General features: G+C 37.2%; 1 protein-coding gene across 1 annotated transcript; it reads right to left on the reverse strand.

The window, feature by feature from the left end:
- Positions 1-3,464: 3,464 nt before the first annotated feature.
- LOC140166786 (monocarboxylate transporter 12-like) lies at positions 3,465-8,130 on the reverse strand. The gene is made up of 3 exons (XM_072190277.1): positions 8,085-8,130; positions 5,655-5,795; positions 3,465-4,240 (listed from the first exon to the last, which is right to left on the reverse strand). Exons 1-3 carry the CDS (start codon positions 8,128-8,130, stop codon positions 3,465-3,467), a joined length of 963 nt encoding a protein of 320 aa, XP_072046378.1.
- Between the last annotated feature and the right edge of the window lie 9,338 nt (positions 8,131-17,468).

The following is a 17,468-nucleotide window of genomic DNA, read 5'->3' on the forward strand; positions in this document are numbered from 1 at the left end:
GGTACATCGTTTTGCTACAAAATGTTGATTTGTGGCCGATTTTGCCCGAAAAACACACTTTTTGGGTGACACAAATTTTCACATGCCAACTTTGTATACTCATAGAGTCTACAATATACTTAGATATGGCCCTTTAAAATGTTAACATATCAGCTGAGGGTACTATTTGATGGATTCAGGTATTTGTTTTGTGATTGACTTAATCATTTGCGCCAGAATCATTCAAATATGACATACCTTGTGACAATTGACATGCCAAAATAAGCCGTTTTCGGCAAAAAAATTGATTTGAAAAATCATAACTCTTGATAGGAAGGTGCTACAGTGATGGTTGACCTACCAGTCTATGCAGTATTGAATGGGCTTTCATTTGATACCTAACTTTGTTCATTTTAACTTAGGGAAAGACTTGCAAAATGTAAAAATGTTTCCCCTACCCTTAAAATTTTGATGTGTGTAAAAATTCCCGCCATTTATAAAAATCGGGATTACAAGAAAACTACAAGAGCTATAGGCTTGAAAAACTAATCAGTTATGCACAGTATAAGTTCCTACTTGGGTATAACATTAATATCTTTCCATTCCTTCTCAATTTTCTTTTCTAATTTTTTTACCAATTTGTGACATCTGTAAATTACGTAAAAATTTGGCATTTCGAAAAATCGCAACAAAAAAATATGAGGGCGACATGTTTAAAAAACTAATCAGTTATTCCCATGATACAGTACTACAGGGATATAGTACCAAACTTGTGCTTAAATGCATATTTTTTGAGTTCTAATTTTGTTATCAAATTGACTCGCCACCCAATTTTTGAGCAAAATTGGGAACAATTAGTACCTGTAATATTGCGCAATCATGTGACCTATATTCAATGTGTGCGCACCAATCAGATGTCAGACTTGCACTACAACATGATGTGAGCCTTGCAGAGCCTTTATAAGTGTGCCAATAGAGTTCAAATATGTTGTGATGATGTTGTCACTGATGGATCTCATATTTTTATTTCCGACACAAGCATATGCCTCTACTGTAATGCTCATATCAGGAAAACAATGACAGATTTTGCATTTCTGACTTCAGAAAAACAAATCAGTTATTCCCATGATACAGTACTACATGGATATAGTATCAAACTTGTGCTAAAATGCATATTTTTTTAGTTCTAATTTTTTTATCAAATTGACTCGCCACCCCATTTTTGAGCAAAATCAGGAACAATTAGTACCTGTAATATTGCGCAATCATGTGACCTATATTCAATGTGTGTGCACCAATCAGATGTCAGACTTGCACTACAACATGATGTGAGCCTTGCAGAGCCTTTATAAGTGTGCCAATAGAGTTAAATATGTTGTGATGATGTTGTCACTGATGGATCTCATATTTTTATTTCCGTCAAAAGCATATGCTTCTACTGTAATGCTCATATCAGGAAAACAATGACAGATTGTGCATTTCTGACTTCAGAAATGAATTCTGCACAAAATATATTTAAAACAATATTTTTTGAAACTTTATATTTTGCCATTTTTGGCAGTCAAACCTGCTTCAAATCTGAAACCGTGTCTTAAGTGTGTGCATAAGAAAGAATAAGTGCAGAGAAAGGAATGAATAAAGAAAATAATAATTATTATTATAGAATCTAAGCATATAACAGCACTAGGCAGCCATTTAATGATGCCAAAACCTTAATACTTAACGTAATTTAAACACCCAGTCAGATATATTTCACACCTGCCAAACACATGTCACCCAATTTCGATAACTGGACGTTGAATGTACACTCTCATGAATATTGATTGGCAACATTTTCCAATATGTCAGCGCTTAAATCGGACACAATAGAACAATAGACCCTTCAGTGCGTTGATTAAAATCATATAAAACTCAGATCAACGTGCTCTATAGAATATTAAATCACAAGTATAGACGAATCCAACGAGCCAAGTCATGGTCAGGATTTGGTCGGCCATCTTTGGGTAGCCGCTAGCACCAACCTGGTGTTTTGAGTGCCCAATTGTGCAAATAAAAGCCGCCTAACACTTGGAGAAGATGCAAGGACGATGCGGGTTTATAACAGAATAATATATACAATAGAGATAATTCCGCAGGTAATCCCGTCGCATAGTCCTTTTGTTCGCAAGTACATCCATCCATTTGTAGCGTTTGATATGGTGTATGCAAATACTTTGGTGTATGCATAGATACCGCGTGTAGTTAATCCGATTATTATATGGCACTTCAACAGCGAACAGACCATGTAGAAGGGGAATTGTAATGTGTTGTATAATCATTCTTTTGTCTACCTGTGTTTTCGGGGAAGGTGTAACACGGGTGATGGAATGCAGTTTAAATTTTCCGCCAAGGCCGAATCATTTCACATTTTGGGTGTATTGTAGCCGACGGCTACCCAACTAAAGGCTGCTAGTCAGGTGTAGGAATGCGTGGATTTGGATTCGTCTATATAATACAATGCACTATATCGAGAGCTATCGAGACATTATGCAACTTTCTTTATCTGCGTCAATAATAGAATATTGATTTGTATCGAATTGAATACATCTCTACATTTTGAGTTTGTACTTCAGCACTGAGCGATCTAGCGATCGATTCCTAGCCAATCAGATAGGACTCCTTTTCTTGAGTTTGGTGAAATACCAATCGCCCGTCGCTCACCAACCGAGTATTAAGTTGCAGGAAAAAATCTTTATAATACAGGGTGTCGACAATGTGCGAGCGATAAACATTTTGAAATTTGAAAGATAAACTCCTGTGACAGATTCGTGTAGACCCTACAGAGCTCTTCAGTACACTCTTTCGCTTATATACTAATTGGAACCAATAATGCAACAGCATTGACGATAACAATTAATGCAGAAACACCGCCAAGCAATAGAAAGCTTTTACTCGATCCCATGCCAAGATAATAACCTGTTGAAAAAGAAGAAAAGAGCTGAGATGCAATCAAGTATTCTAAGTCCTATCTAACTAATTGTAAATATTGATGTTTACTTTGTTGAACACTGACAAACTACACACATAGTTCTGAAATAATTACGCAGTAATTCAATATTCTTTTGGTCATTATAATATTAAAATCGATGGTTTACGGCAAACCGCCATTTTGATACTTTGCACATTTTGAAAAATGATTTTTAAATTGAAAATGTGAGTCTGCATGAATGATTAGGGCAACACGTTTTTTAGCGAAATGTTATTATGGTATAAGGAATAACAAACGTTTGTGAGTGTAATTTTTTCAACGTTGTGGCTGAATGTTAAAATATATTGAATGGTAATTCAGGGTGAAGGAGAGTAACATTATACATAAGTCATAGGTGCGTTAGACGTTACATACCAAATCGTTAATTATGTTAAATCGTCACATGTATTTCAATATATTCTACACTTACCCAAAAGTATACCGCCAATTTGATCTCCAATGGGGAAAAACACACTTATTACACTGTATCCTCCCACTGCATTGTCATCCCTAGAATCTCTGCTGCAGCACAAAAGCTAAGTACAATAAATGTTCCACTCGCGAGACCATTAATAAAAGCAAGGATAGCTAACACCGCAAAACTTTCACTAATTAAATCCAAGCAAAAAGCCCCAGTGTTGAGTAAACCCAAAATGATGTAAAATTGAAATGAAGTTACATGACCACCTTGGATGACATATCCCATTATTAGCCTACCTATAATTGTACCCAGAGCACCACTTGATGAAAGAAAAGATGCCATCTGATCGGGAATTCCTTTGTTTAGTGCATGTGGTACAAGGAATATCACCCAACCTGCCCATATTACGCCTGACAATATTTCTGATATTACAATAAATGTAAATCTAGGATGGTCTATAAATAGAAATGTTAGGTACGTCAGTAACTTGTTCATGTGAAAACGTATCCGTGAATGTTCGTTTGGAGCCGCTTCAACGTTCCTATCAGACATGATGCTGTCACCTTCCAATTGCGTATAGTTCTCTTCATGTGGGGATTTTAGAGGACGTACTAACGCACCACAAACAACACTGTGAGCGTTTATAGCACCAAATATTAACAATGCCCCTCTCCAGCCGTAAATGAATATAAGAAGTTGATTAACAGGAGGGAACACCATAATTCCGATTGCCCCAACAGCACAAATGAATCCGAAAACGTTCTGGATATTATCGGGGAAATATTTAGGAATCGCACTTGTCAGAGACATAACTGCCATACTCGAACCAATTCCTGAAATAAAAAAGAACGCAAGGTATTTATGAATGTCATATTAGTCCGGTATATACGGAATTTAATGATGACACCCACAGGACTCTACCAAACCAACTTTTTTAGCTTCCTTTTATGGTCCTTTATCTGGTTAACAAGCACACCAAATTATTCCTTTCATTGCAAGGATTCAGAAAAAGTATAGTTTGACATACCTGCGACATACAATTTTGAGTTATAAGCAAAAGGTCGAATTTTTTGGGGTCAGTTTTTTGGCCAAGGGGCCAAAAATTAAGAAAGCTCTGATTTCAACGAAAATGGTCTCAAATTGCTCGTCATGTAAAGCCCACAACTTCCCCATATGCAAAATGCCAGTAAATTTTACAAAACATGCACTGGTATCAACCACAACCAACATGACCAATGTCCTCCAGTCCACAATCAGGACATATTTTGTTAGGATCGGCTTCATTGTCCACTTTTTACTTCTTTGTCTTCTTTTACTGGCTTGGTTTTAATGTTCTTCAGAAGCCGACGATTAGACATATATTTTAAAAGGAGCATGTCCAAACAAATTATATCAGCGTTAATTTCATGGTAAGCTTAAAACGCATTGAAGACGTCAAATTTCAGTCACAAAATATAATATTAGTAAATCACCAAAGCGAATGATAACGTAGGTACGTGGGAAAGAACTGTATTGACAATAACAAAATATGTGAAGCGATCAAGCAAAATCAGTCGGAATTCGGAAATATTAAATTTTCAGTTTCTTATAGGATAGTAAAAAGCATTTACAAAGCTGCATGTTGCAAAAAAACCCATTGAAATTGAACTACCAGTTCCATAGATGTAAGCAATATTTCAGAGTTCCAACTGATTTTGCTTGATCGCATCACATTATGTGCCCAAAGATTTGTCTTAGGCGTGTCACTTTTTGGAAATATCAGCAAAAATATCATATTTTGGAAAAAGGTCCCAAAATTTAAAAAAAAAACAAAAAACCATGAACCTTCCAAAATAAATACATAAATCGCACTCGGCTGCCCAGTCACTACCTGCCTCTGTGATTTGGAGTAACTCGTCGTTTCCCCTCTCCAGTTCCCTGTACTTGACGGTTTGCCCATACCCCAGCATATTAATACTTTCCTTCGTATGTTGACTGTCTTTAATATGTTGTAAAACGAACAAATTTTGTACAAATTTTGTACCTTTTCTACGTTGTTCGCGCGTTCATTTCGTTCGTCCAGAATATCCCAAACTTGCTAAATATGCGACTTCGGCTTTACCCACTTCAATAAAATATTTTATGCTTTTATTCTTTCTTTTTTGTACAAAGAGGCACATGCCCAACCTTACCATTTTGGTTGCCCCTATATTTAGTACCTTATGTCATGAAAAAATATTATTTTATGCAGTGAAAATGTAAATTTACCTGATAGAAACAAAAGTATACCAAACGACGTGAGTGATCCAACTTGAGAAGCCAAACAGAGTGCAAGACTGGAAATAATACCTCCTGATATTGCCAATGGACGTTCTCCGTATATCTGCGCTGCCCATGTTATGATTGGTGCTATGTGAAAAACAGTACATTCAAAACGGAGTATCATTAAGATGTTAATCTTGAATACTCATAAACTAAGGGAGTGTTCATAAATACTTTGGTAGGGGGGCTGGAAAATATGTAGGGGGTCGTAAAATTTTAGGAGGTCTGAATAGGTGAGTTAAAAAGTTTTGGGTGTATGAACAGGGGGGGTTAAAAGGTTTTTGGGCACGTAGAGGGGGGGGTAAAAACTTTAGCAACATTAGAAAAAAAAAAAAAAAAATAAAATAGCAAATGTTCCAGTATAACCAGAACAAAAGTTCATTCCAGATAAGGGTATTTGATCAGGTTCTTGATGTATTTTGACAAGTCATTTATTCAATAGTCAAAGATAGTATGAAATGTTAAAATTTGTCTATAACTTAATTTTGAGGTTTGTGTCAGTTCCTTCTGGTCTGCTCTTTAAATCACTAAAAAGCTGCAATATCTTTGTTCTTTTTTTGTGTTGGCAATTTTTACAATAATTACAATAATGTACAGATTATAAATTTATTATCACTAAATATATACAACTAAATCATGTTGCATTACAATCATAGGCAGAGGAAGAATGCGTAGACAAGATCTCACTAGTATCAATTGTATAAGTTATTGCTTTAAACATTAAATGTCGGTGTCCAAAGCAGAAACGAAAAGGACGACTTGTTTATCATGTTTATGCATACGTTGGGGTGCCTGAGTAAGGATGTTCCCCTAAGAATTTACAAACTGACATGAAGCCCCCACTGAAGCAAGCTGGTGGACCATATTTTAGCTCATTTTGGCGCGGCACTATAATTGTAGAAATCAAATTTAGCTTGAAAATCCGAAAATGGTTTAAATGAATGAACAAATTGAAGCCATTCGTGGACAGGTTTTCACTATTATTGCATAAATTATTGCGTTAGTGTTGGGTCCCGGTCCCCGCACTCCGTGCATCCGCGGGTATTCATGCTTGTCGGCGAACTTTAAAAACACCCCCTTTTGCATCTCATTTCGCGAACTTTTGGGGAAAACACCCTTTTTTAGCGATTTCGCGAATTATTTGCCCTTCGACAATGCCCCTATTTTCGGTAAAACGCGAACGATATTTCTAATATAGGAGGCCACATGTCAAAGGAAGTTGCCCAAAGGTGTCAAAATTCTCCAAAAATGTCCGAAATTTTGCAACATTTTTTAATGTTACGTAAAGTTCCCCAAAAGTGCGTGAGGTTGCATGATTTTGTGCTGCACTGGAAAATTTTTGACAATTTGATGGAATCCGCGCTCACTTTACGCAGCTTGCGCGGGAGTTGAAGCAATTTTGAGTAATTTTGAAAACTTTTGAGCATCTTTTCAGCAACTTTAAGCAATTTTGAGAAAATGTTAAGCTATTTTGTGAAATTTTGAATAACTTACGCGATTTTGAGAAACTTAAAAAGCAACTTTGTGCAACTTACCGCAATTTCGAGGAAGTTTTAAGCAAGTTTGTGAAACTTTGAATAACTTTATACTATTTTGACAATTCTGGACCAATTTGGGCAACTTCCCCTGTGACATAGTGCCTTATAGGGCCTACCTTTTCTGGCAGAAAAGCGTTGGGTTTGCTCACAGGCCCATGGCTAAATGCAGAGGCTAAATAAAATGTATGAACTTCAATCACTTGGCCGGGTGCACACCGGATGCGCCGAACGGAAAATTGTGAAACTGTGATATTTTCGTAAAACCACAGAAGATATAATAAAATATTACCGCTTCTCTGGTAAAAGCAAGAGAAGTGATATTTCTATGAAAATACCCTCTTTTTTTTCAATTTCGCGAACACGTGGTTTGAAAAAACACCCCTTTTTCTTGTGTTTCGCGAATCGCGTTTCTTCATCTGAAAACACCCCTTATTTCGCGAAATTTTCGACGAGCATGAATGCCCGCGGATGCACGGAGTGCGGGGACCGGGTGTTGGGTGTCCAAACCAGAAGCGAAAAGGGGTTATGTTTATATAGCAGGGGGGGGTGCAAAAGTAAGTCATTTCGTGCATAATTTTTACACTTTCTTTTAGAGTCTAGAATAGAGAAGTGATTATTTATGTTCAACCAGACAGGTGACACACAGCACATTATGGATTTGAAAAAAGTGGGGGGGCACTAACATGCCCTTCCCCTACCCACCGCCAATGACTGTAGATCAGCTCTGGATAGGCAGAGGTGGATCTTCTGATCCCTTTCTTGACTTAGAAATTATCAGTGACAAAACATCCCCGACCCAGTTTCTTCTTAATATCAAATTTGTTTGAAGTTTACTTACCGAATATTTCCGAAGCCACTGCATATACAGCCATACAGGCTCCCATGGCAACATACGATGAGTTTAGACTCCTTTGTATAGGTACGAAAAACACTCCCAAGCTCTTGAAAATGCCCAATTTTAGGGACATTATTATACATCCAGCTGTAACAACAGCATACCGTGTACCCCTGTGGATCATGATTTATGATCTAATACTAATTCAAGAATATGTGACGGTGTGATGATATCTAGCAAGCCGTATCGGATATTCAGCAACGATAAAACATACAGCACAGCAGCAAAGATGACATTTTGTATACATGGCTATCAGTACGACAGCAACTTCGTGACCTCGTTTGTTAGACAGAAAATTTATACGGGTTGGTGAACACGGGTTACGTAACACAATGTTAAAATTTTAGCCGGCAAACGCTTTTTATCAAAATAGCTCCAGAAATGGAAGACACGGGTCGTATATTGCTCCATTTATGTACCCTGACCACAGATAAGATATCAAACATTTGTGTAAAGCAACAAATAACGTGTAAAAGTTGAATTAAATGGGGAAAAAGAAGCTTGAACCCATGTCCAAAGTAGCTCGGAAAATGAGAAAAATTGCATGTCACGAACACAAAAATGTTCATATCATCAAGCAAGAAAAAGCGCCGGAATCAAAAATGGGTGTCATGTTATAGAATAACTAAAGTTAACTTGCCTGAAAATTTCGTGATTTTTGGTTGGGGTATATTTCTAGTCGTATATTGAACATGTTGAAATGTTTATCTTTGTGCGTGACTACTGTCACGCCATATATTGTACGGCCGATGTTTTTCCTGCAAAGAAACTTTCATTGTCAATTGTCCATCGTTGGTTATTTAACTTGAAAATAATACTCCCAACGTTCAAACAATTTTAAAAGTCAGCATAAAGGTTTGTGTTACATTATTTGGACGGTGTTAATTCATTCTAGAAATAGAATCACGAGTGAGCCACTGAGTGGGTATAACATTGCTATTATTGTCACCGAATTAATCATGTCTCTGGTATGGCTTATTGGTAAATACATGTGTTTGGAAGTTCGATCTTGGTTCGAACCCCGCAAGCACCTCTCTTTGATTTTTGATTTGATTTTAACTCATATTTTTAAATCCTAGATTTCATATTTTTATTAAAGCCATAATACCTTCGCTCTGTCCACTAAGTCATCACAACTTGTTCGGGCAAAGGGTATTCTTTTGCTATCTTATTTCTCGTTCAACATGTTCAAGGATCTCACTCAACAACAATCCTTTCAAAACTGTTTGTACTTTAGTTAAATGAGATGATACTACCTTCTTTGACGACTACAATATTTTGTTACACAATAGAGTATTTTGCATTTATAAAATATATAACAATAGACGTTTTTAATTGCTATATTAATCAATATAACATGTATAATAGACAGCGCCGGCTGGGATCCATTTCGTGAAGCATCGTGACACTTGCAACGTGCGCTTACGACACGAAGACTCAAAGAATGCAACTTTTCAACCTACGACTAGGTTGTTCCACCGCTCATTTTCGCTGAAATTTTAATACAAGCTGTGGGGTCAGTCCATGTCAAAACAGACTGAGTGTACACCCACCCTCTTGGATTATGCTCTCCTTTAGCTCAGGGGTACCTTTCATGGACCCCTAGGTGAGGTCACAAGAAAAAAATTCAAATTCAATTTCGTTTCCGAATGGCGGGCCATCTAAGTTTGGCGACCTTGACCAAAATTGGGAATTTAAGGTGTCCAAATGACAAAGCGCTCTCTTTGAGAGGCATTTTCTTCTTAATTAAATCAGTTGTGACCCTCTTTTTGAATGTGGTCACTCACTGGCTGTGTCTGAAATGCCTAATGCCAAAAAAGATTGATTTCGGAATTTCGTTGGGATTTCAGAGGGGGTCAAAATCAGCACTTCATACTGTTCAATCAAATTATCTTTGATTTTGAAGGAACCATGATAATGCCACAGTGCACTTATAGGTCCTAATTATGTTCAGAATGGATTAACCATGTGCCAATGTCTATGAGCAATTCAAAAAAAGAGAAATTTCTAGACCCCCTACAGAATTTTAGGCCCCCTAAAGTGGTTCAGCCACAAATGGCGCTTAAAATCTGCAATTTTGACACCTAATAACTTTAGGTGTACACCAGATATGAATTTCTAGTCTTTTGCAATGTTTATCATAACAGAAAAGCATTAGACCGGCGTTTCCTCAAAGCTGTAGATATAAGCATTTTAGTGATCGTGACATGCATTTTCTCTATTTTTTTAGCATACTGCAGTTACTGTCCGTTTTCCTATACACAATACACAGTGCTCTCACCATTGACGCGTGACCCCTACAAATGATCTACGTTGGAAGAATGGGCACTTGGCTAGTTAACATCACTGTGTGAAAAATAACCAGTCAATATGTTAGGTATTCTCCAAACTTCTAGCAAATATATTTCTCTAACATGACCTAAAATTACAGCTAGGTTAGATGTTCAGAAATAGTCGCACTTTTGTAAAATATGAGTGAGGGCAAGGCATAGCTAGCCAACTCCCCGTGTTAATTGAATGGAGATTTGACCGAAAATATTGGTATCGGACCGCTCACTTCTGAAGGATGCCACAAAAAAACGGTACAAGCTACATTTTAACTATTCTCTGGCAATCATCATGATGAGTTTCTGATATAGTATGCCGAAATTGGGTACTGTAGGTGATTGACAAATGGTCGCACTTTTCTGATAAATAAGTGACAGTGAACATGAAATATCAGCGCCCATAAACCCAAGTTAGTAGCTAGTTAGTGGAGGCCGTCACGTGACTGATTATTGATTATTGAAGTGCCTTATTAATAGATACGCACGATTTAGGGCAAGAAAAACAAACCGGGATACTTTTGGAGACATCATCATCATCATCATCATCATCATCATCGACATCATCATCATCATCACTTTCTACATTTTTTCTAAACAACATAGGGCCTACCGTTTTAATAAGATTTTTTTCTTGAAATGCATGTAACTATAATTATTGTTTAGAGCGTGATGAAATAAAACATCACGATTTTCATCACAAAACAAAGTAATAGGCCTACAAAGGAAATACATTTTTCAAGAGTGATTGAATAAAACATCACGATTTTCATCACGGAACAAAGTAATACATAAGACATTGTTTGTTTGATTGCAATCAACCGCGACAGTTCGTCTCACACATAACAATGCACTGCGATCAAATAGGTTGATGACAACATTTGATTGAATGGACTGCACTGCGCCATGATTACGTGCACCGGTTCAAATCCTTTGTTTGGAGCCAATCAATAATTTCACGTACAGCCTCTATGCAAATTAGAGTTTACACACGCTGCAGCTGGGGTAATCGACCGAAGCTTGTTGCCGTTAGTGATCGAATGCATGAGCTTATTTGCTTTACTGAATCGATTTACTGGATTAATTTCCTGTTAACTGGGTTTAATGCCACAAAGGTCGAATCAGAGAGTAGTTATTCTTGAGAGGGCACTCACCTCATTTGCATGGCAAAATTACCCGTCTCCTCTGCAGCCAATTTGGTTTCGCTCCATCGAAATCAAGCTGGTCACGGAGGAGACTACTTTCCTTTGTGTTTGTTCATTTGTGTATGGAGAGCCCTTCTTGGAGTCCGTTTGGACTCAGGCTACGCTCTCAGCTAGAGTCCGACGCTGCATTGTACTAGAAACACCTTCTCTGTGAACTCGCTAGAGCAAGGAAAATAAAAACTGGTTTCATTACTATCTGTTTTGAGCTTTTTTGCAGGTCTGCGACCATGGTGTTACCACAACTGTCTTTGCGTCATTAACATGTGCTGGAGTCTAGCACAGGTCAACCAAAGTCCCGGATTTTAATAAGACAATAATGATTGACACACACACCAGGAAGTTTCTCATCCAAAAGAATGAGAAAATTTAAATGCTCACCATTTGGCCGTTTCTCATCAAAATGTCCGTTTTCTCATCCAAAACTTCCTTTAGTGTATTAAGTTAGCTTAGGCCTATTGATCCTAAATTTGCTGGTAGGGTAAAACTCGTTTTAGGGGGTGTTTAAAAAGTTGGCCACACATGCGTATAGGCCTACATTATCATACTTGAGTGCCCCACCCCGGTGAAATTTGAGACTCATTTGGTCACCGTCCTAAGCGTCCTTGCCCACACGAGTCGCCCAGGAGTAGGCCCTACCCGGCATTATTAATTAGTGGTTAGCCTCCCTAAATACAGTCGCGTATCGTGTTGTCAATTATCGTTACTTGTGTCCATGGATATGACCCCATGTATAAGTAGTCTTCATAGAATTCACACAGTCTATGCCATGTCATTTACGGATACAAAGAGGATAATAATGTTGAGGGCGCCCACAAAATCTTACACCGTCTTACACAATGTTCCAAGGCAAAGTTCAGTTTAATATTTACTCATCGTACAAATACAGACGTTTTATTATGTGATGATGTTGTCTGGATGGGTGGACAGTTGTCACACTGTGGAAAAACAACAACCGGGAATCCGCATTCATTTACAAATAGCATTAAATTAGTATCACATAGTGGCCTCCGTGCAGTGGAAAACCTTAATTCTTTCATCAAAAAGAAATGAAAATGACAAAAAAAACCGGATCCACCTGTACGCCTATAAAATGGGCACAAAAATTTGTCTCAAATATGAATGAATTTTAAGAAACATACGGGATATGATGAACCAATGACCTGACGCCATGATAGTAGGATCTATTAGTCGTTTTATATACAATGTATATACCGTGTTGTCATAATACCAATATTTGACATAATATATAACGAGTAATATTTAGTATTGTAAATATGCAGTTCATATGCACAAACGAACACTGATCTTTATGATATTCAGGTTGTTGTACATCTCATATAACATGTCATATAGGAGGTCATATGTGTTGACCTTCTCCTATTGTATTTGTTCATCTGTGTATGGAGAGGATTAGCGCCATTAAAACTCCATCAGTATTTGGGCGTAGTTCAGTGAACTCACCAGATTGCTATTCCAAGTACTTTGATTAATACAGATAATATGTATTAATATGTATCAATAATGCATTGAAAAACTAATAAATTATTCATAACAGTTACGTAATCAATCGATAGTCCGGACACTTTTCATTTACAAACCACCAAAATTCGTAATCTTTTAGCGTTGGAAAAGAAACCACGTGAATAGAGTGTCATGGCCCTGGTCGAATCGCCTTTGCCATGGACCATGACTGCATCATGGGCTACTTCGCGCACAAAAAGCATTAATTTTTTTCACAATAATTCAACTTTTACACGTTATTCTTTGCCTTATACGCATGTTTCATATCTTATCTATGGGCTCAATATAGAAATGAAGGGAGAAACGAATCGTGTATTCCATTTTTTTGATGTTTTCTGAAAAACCGTATTTGCCACCTGATTTTCAACATTGCGTTACGTAACAGCAGAGGTCACGCCGGTAAAAATTACCGGAAGTGAGCTAAGTTGCTGTCGTACTGTATGGTTTGATTCGCTGAAAATGAAAAGAATAAAAATAATACAAATAGAATGGGACATGACATATCATTACTTAGGCTATACTCAAATTATACCCTGTGTGGGCAAGTCATATTTCAGTATGACTTGCCCTGAACATCAATATATGTTCGGAAGAGACGGATAAATTGCATGAGAGCCTGCCAATTTAAGCTTCCTATAATATCTATTGCACATAACATACGAAGTCACAAACTTACAAACTTCAATATGCACTTCAAATAAAGCAGACCAGCTGTTAATTATTACCGGTCCTTCAGAATAACTTACATAATCGTCCATTTCATGGAATCCCGTTGCTCAGAATTGCAAATTTAATTTTTATCTGTCAAATGCGCTGTGGATGTGCTCAGAGATTTTATGATGTGCTTTATTAAATCACAGGTGTGAAACTGACTTTATACCACTCGCTCGCTTTCGCAGGAAAGCCAGCCTCGTGGCACTGGGGCATGACGTCATCATGGACTTGTGCAAAATTTCCGACGGGCGTCATATAACTCGTATTATGATTGGTTGCAAAAACCATTTTTTGCAATCGTAAGCCAATCAATGAACGCGACGGCCTTTTACGGTATTAATTAATGTGACCCCCATGTGACTCGCCAGTAAAGTACGTCTAAACCTGATTGGTTTACAAAACTACTTTGATAATTGCTAAGCCAGTCGGCGTGCTCGATGCTTAACAACCTCGTAGAGGTTTTCGAGAGGCGAATTCAGGTGGTGATCCAGCGATCGAGTATAAATTCAGCTTGACTACTGCTCTCGCGCGAGATCGCAGGTGCAATAACAATACATGGACACAATCACTGACATTTATACAATGGAATAATGAATTATTTATGACATGCATCGGCTGGATTTTACGATCGAGGTAAGGTTTTTGGCCTGTCCCTGCGTGAATATCCTTAGTTTTCAGCATCAAAGATACTTGCGATGACCAGTTTTTTGCGGACACTTTGATAACAGGTAACTTTTATAGGTCATAGGGTAGAAACTATAGTTTTGAACATTTTGTTATAGGCCTAAAATGTTTACAAAAATATATTGGTCCACACGTTGTGCTTGTATTCAGTTGTTCGACGTATATACTCAAATGCGCTATAGAAAAGGATTTTTAAATCCTTTTCTATAGCGCATTTAAAATAGTGTACTAATTATGCAAATAACCACCTGCCTTGCTCCATATGGTCTTAAGGGGTCGAGCTGTATTGTTTAAAATATCTCCGAAATGAGAGAAATTTGCCATGTTTGATGTGAATTTTTGCCTAGCAATATTGATCATAGGTTCAAAATTGATGGTACATATCAATGACCAAACTCTCTAGTTTTATATTTGAGCCTGATCACTTGTGTAAGGTCTTAGGAAATTATGTAAACAGGCGTGTATATTTGATGTTACATTATTGCTCACGCACTTTCTAGTGGCAACGAAGATTTCATGAATTGACTTTGCATCGATTTCGCCAGAAGTTCGCCTTAATATGTTGCACACTCTATATAAATAATTACGGTACTTACTTTCAACTTGAGGGTAAGGCATGTGTCTTAATTGGTATCGTTTGTGCACACAATTCATCGTAATTTTGCAACCTTGGAAACGCCTATTTCTTATTGCAATTTTGTCCATCAAAATTTAAAAAATGTCCCACTTTTTTAACGAAAAAGACTTCTACACCCATTCCGTTAGCGAAGAAACCCAAATTTGTGTGTATTTAGTAAATGCATCCTATTCAAAACGTCCACTTTAGTGCTGAGTTTTGCCTTTATATGTCATATCTACAGAATTGATGTTATGGAATTTTTAGCATAAATTCATTGATTTTATTTTTTTTTACTCACCGCCTTGCCTCGAAATTTCACACATAAGAAGGCCAAACACAAGCGTTGCACAGTGGTTACTATGTTTCTTCCGATTGGTGTCTTGAATTAGTATAAATCCGCATTTTCCTGGTAACAGTCCATTGCAATACTTCATAACTAAAAACATGTGTCACTCTGAGCAGCTCTGGATTCAGTGTCGATATATTTATCATCATTTCAAGGGGTCTCAATGTAGGTTGTCAATATACGCTTAATGTATAAAACCGAACTTAGTCTCTGGCCGCGATACTGCCCAGATCATTTTTCTACTGCCAAAATATGTTCTAAAAGCCTTCTAAACATTGATCGCTTCGGCTAACGACTAAAATTTACAGGGACCGGCTTATTCTATACACTGTTCAATAGCCTTATTGTGATCTGGAGCTAGCATTTTTTCATAAATATCGCTTTCAGCCTCTATTGGACTATAAACCATTCGATAAAGTAGGCGGGGCATACATCGGAAAAAACGACAACCAATTTTTATATTCCAACATGTATAATTATTTCTAGAGTAATTTAGTGAGAGTTATTAGTAGAATTTAGTGTCGAGTTATTAGTAGAATTAGAGTTAGACCCGAATGGGGTAGGCCTATTTGGGGTAGCCGGGGTAGGTGTGTGTTTTAAGTCGACGGAGTGTGGATTTATTGATGTGGGTGCTGTAGGGGTGTGTGGGATGTGCGTGTGTGAGTATTAAGGGTTGCAAGGTGGAATGTGTGCATAGGTGAGGAGTTGGAAGTCAGAATTGGGATTCAGAGAGTCAGGGGTTAGATAAGGTTTAGGGCTAGGTTTAGGTTTAGGATTAAAACTTAGGTTACAGGTTAAGGCGACGTTTAGGGTTATGGTTGGGGTTAGGTTTAGGATATATTTGTGTCTTATCGTTAATTGTGAACAAAAAGAAAGAAAGAAAAACAATAAAAAGATGCATTTCAGCATATACCTTCATATTACATAAATGTTTCATTCAGTCAAACATTTTACCTCAATCACCCTAAGAAAATAATACCACAAGGCAAGAGCAAAAATTAGGAAAATGTACATTTTTCGGCAGGCATAATTGATGACGTTTTAACGTGAAATGTGTACAATATTTCAAAACCAAATTGTTTTTGTATAGGACAACGGATCAAGTTTTAATATGCCACAAATGGCCATATTAAAAGATAAGTGCACCCTAAAACAAGCAACCCGCCCTACACACCATCACATGTTACGCCACACTATAGGCCTACATGCTACCACACAGAGAATGCTGCAGTATTTTAAAACGTAGTTTATAAACTCTGCAAAGTAAATCACAACTCGCCAATACTATATTCCACAAATATGGACATTAATGTATTCGGATCACTGAGGTGTGTCCAATTTAAACATTGGAACTGATTTCTATAAAGCTTAACAATATCAATTGTTATACCTTTACGGTTAAGCTCGGTTGGTTTATTCAGGGATGAGACATGGGACAGCTTTAAGGTGATAGAGGCACAGGTGTGTAGTTCGATTCCAAAACCACTAACTACCATTCATACCCATCACCTGTTTTTATCTGTATTATCATTCGAATTGCCCGTGGTACCTTTATACGATGTCAATATTTTATATTGATGATGAGGTTGACATGAGTGACATTATATTGTATACCCTCTGTTGCTTTAGACTTGACCAAGTCTTTTGACATGGTTAGAACAGTAAAATTAATTTGCAGAGAAAATTCATGATGTAGGTTGTATGCCTAAGCCTAAATTACTAAGTTATAAGAGGTGTGCGACATATTATCATTATCATTATCAAGATATCATAGGCCTATTATTTTGTATTTAACATAGGCCCTACTTTACAGTTAACATGGTACTTTATGAAGTAGTATTAATGAATCATCAAAAATTCAAAATTAAATTCATGTAGGCCTATATACCAAAATTATTAACTTCAAAATCTTCC

The sequence above is a fragment of the Amphiura filiformis genome, chromosome 12 (genome assembly GCF_039555335.1).
Source record: "Amphiura filiformis chromosome 12, Afil_fr2py, whole genome shotgun sequence".
Lineage (NCBI taxonomy): Eukaryota > Metazoa > Echinodermata > Ophiuroidea > Amphilepidida > Amphiuridae > Amphiura > Amphiura filiformis.